The sequence below is a fragment of the Limulus polyphemus genome, unplaced genomic scaffold (assembly GCF_000517525.1).
Source record: "Limulus polyphemus unplaced genomic scaffold, Limulus_polyphemus-2.1.2 Scaffold2480, whole genome shotgun sequence".
NCBI lineage: Eukaryota > Metazoa > Arthropoda > Merostomata > Xiphosura > Limulidae > Limulus > Limulus polyphemus.
In genome coordinates, this window is record NW_013668090.1 from 33,095 (window position 1) to 34,065 (window position 971).

The 971-nt window shown below is 32.7% G+C and overlaps 1 protein-coding gene across 1 annotated transcript in view; it reads left to right on the forward strand.

Moving 5' to 3' along the window:
* The window catches only part of LOC106467076, a 38,600-nt gene that overhangs the window by 31,508 nt on the left and 6,121 nt on the right, over window positions 1–971 (forward strand). Inside the window, exon 5 of the mRNA XM_013927394.2 lies at window positions 329–456. Within this exon, the coding sequence (XP_013782848.1) occupies window positions 329–456 (128 nt within the window). The remainder of the gene's footprint in view (window positions 1–328; window positions 457–971) is intronic.

Consider the following 971-nt stretch of genomic DNA (forward strand, 5'->3'; position numbering starts at 1 on the left):
TTAATAAAATTTTGAATGTAAGACACTAAAACCATGTGTCATGCGCAGTAAAGGATACCTGTAGCGATAGGGTTAAACTGTATCTCTAAGTATAACATATTTAGGTAAGAAACAACTGTAAGTGCTTCAGTTGATCAAGCAGCCAATATATTTATATATTTAACTGAATGATAATTTCTTTAATAAACCTATTATTCATGGCTTGTTCTGTGGTTTGGTCTCTGAAGAAGATTGGAAGTTTTTGGTTCATACTTGTATTATGTTTTTAGACTCTCCATAAAGTTACACTAATATAAAAATTAACAAATGCTATCATTTTTTCTTGTAGAGAATTTTGTGTACATGAAAAAACTCCATAAGAAAGAAGCATTCAGAGAATTTGATGAACGACTGAGAAGTCTGATGACAATAAAGAATTCTTTACCCCCCGTGTCAGAAGAAGTTTTGGATAAATTGGTATGAAATATTTGCATAAGACACTAATTAACATGCAACATTCATTTGTTAACTGGAAGTTTTGCCAAAGAAAAGTCGCAAATATAACAGCAACTTTAAAGAAATAATTTGTTCGATCTGATATTAGGTTGTGAAGAAATTAATGTCCCTTTTTTGGATGAAAAAACCCAAACAACTTATATATCAAAACAAAACATTTATTAAATGAAATAGTCTCCATTCTTATCGATGGTGCTTTTCCATCCTACAATCAGGTTGTTAATGTCCTAATTAAAGAAATCACTTGGCTTTGAAACAAAGAACATGTCGATGTCTTCTTTCACATTTACATACATTTTCCCATTAAGATGGTGTTGCAGCAAACGAAAAAGATGGTAATCTGATGGTGCCATATCTGGAGAATATGGTGGTGGTGGTGGGGACTTCCCAACCCAACTTCATAATCTTGTGATGCATCAAACGTACCACATGTGGACGTGCATTGTCGTGGAGAAGAAGAACACCTTTTTGATTGA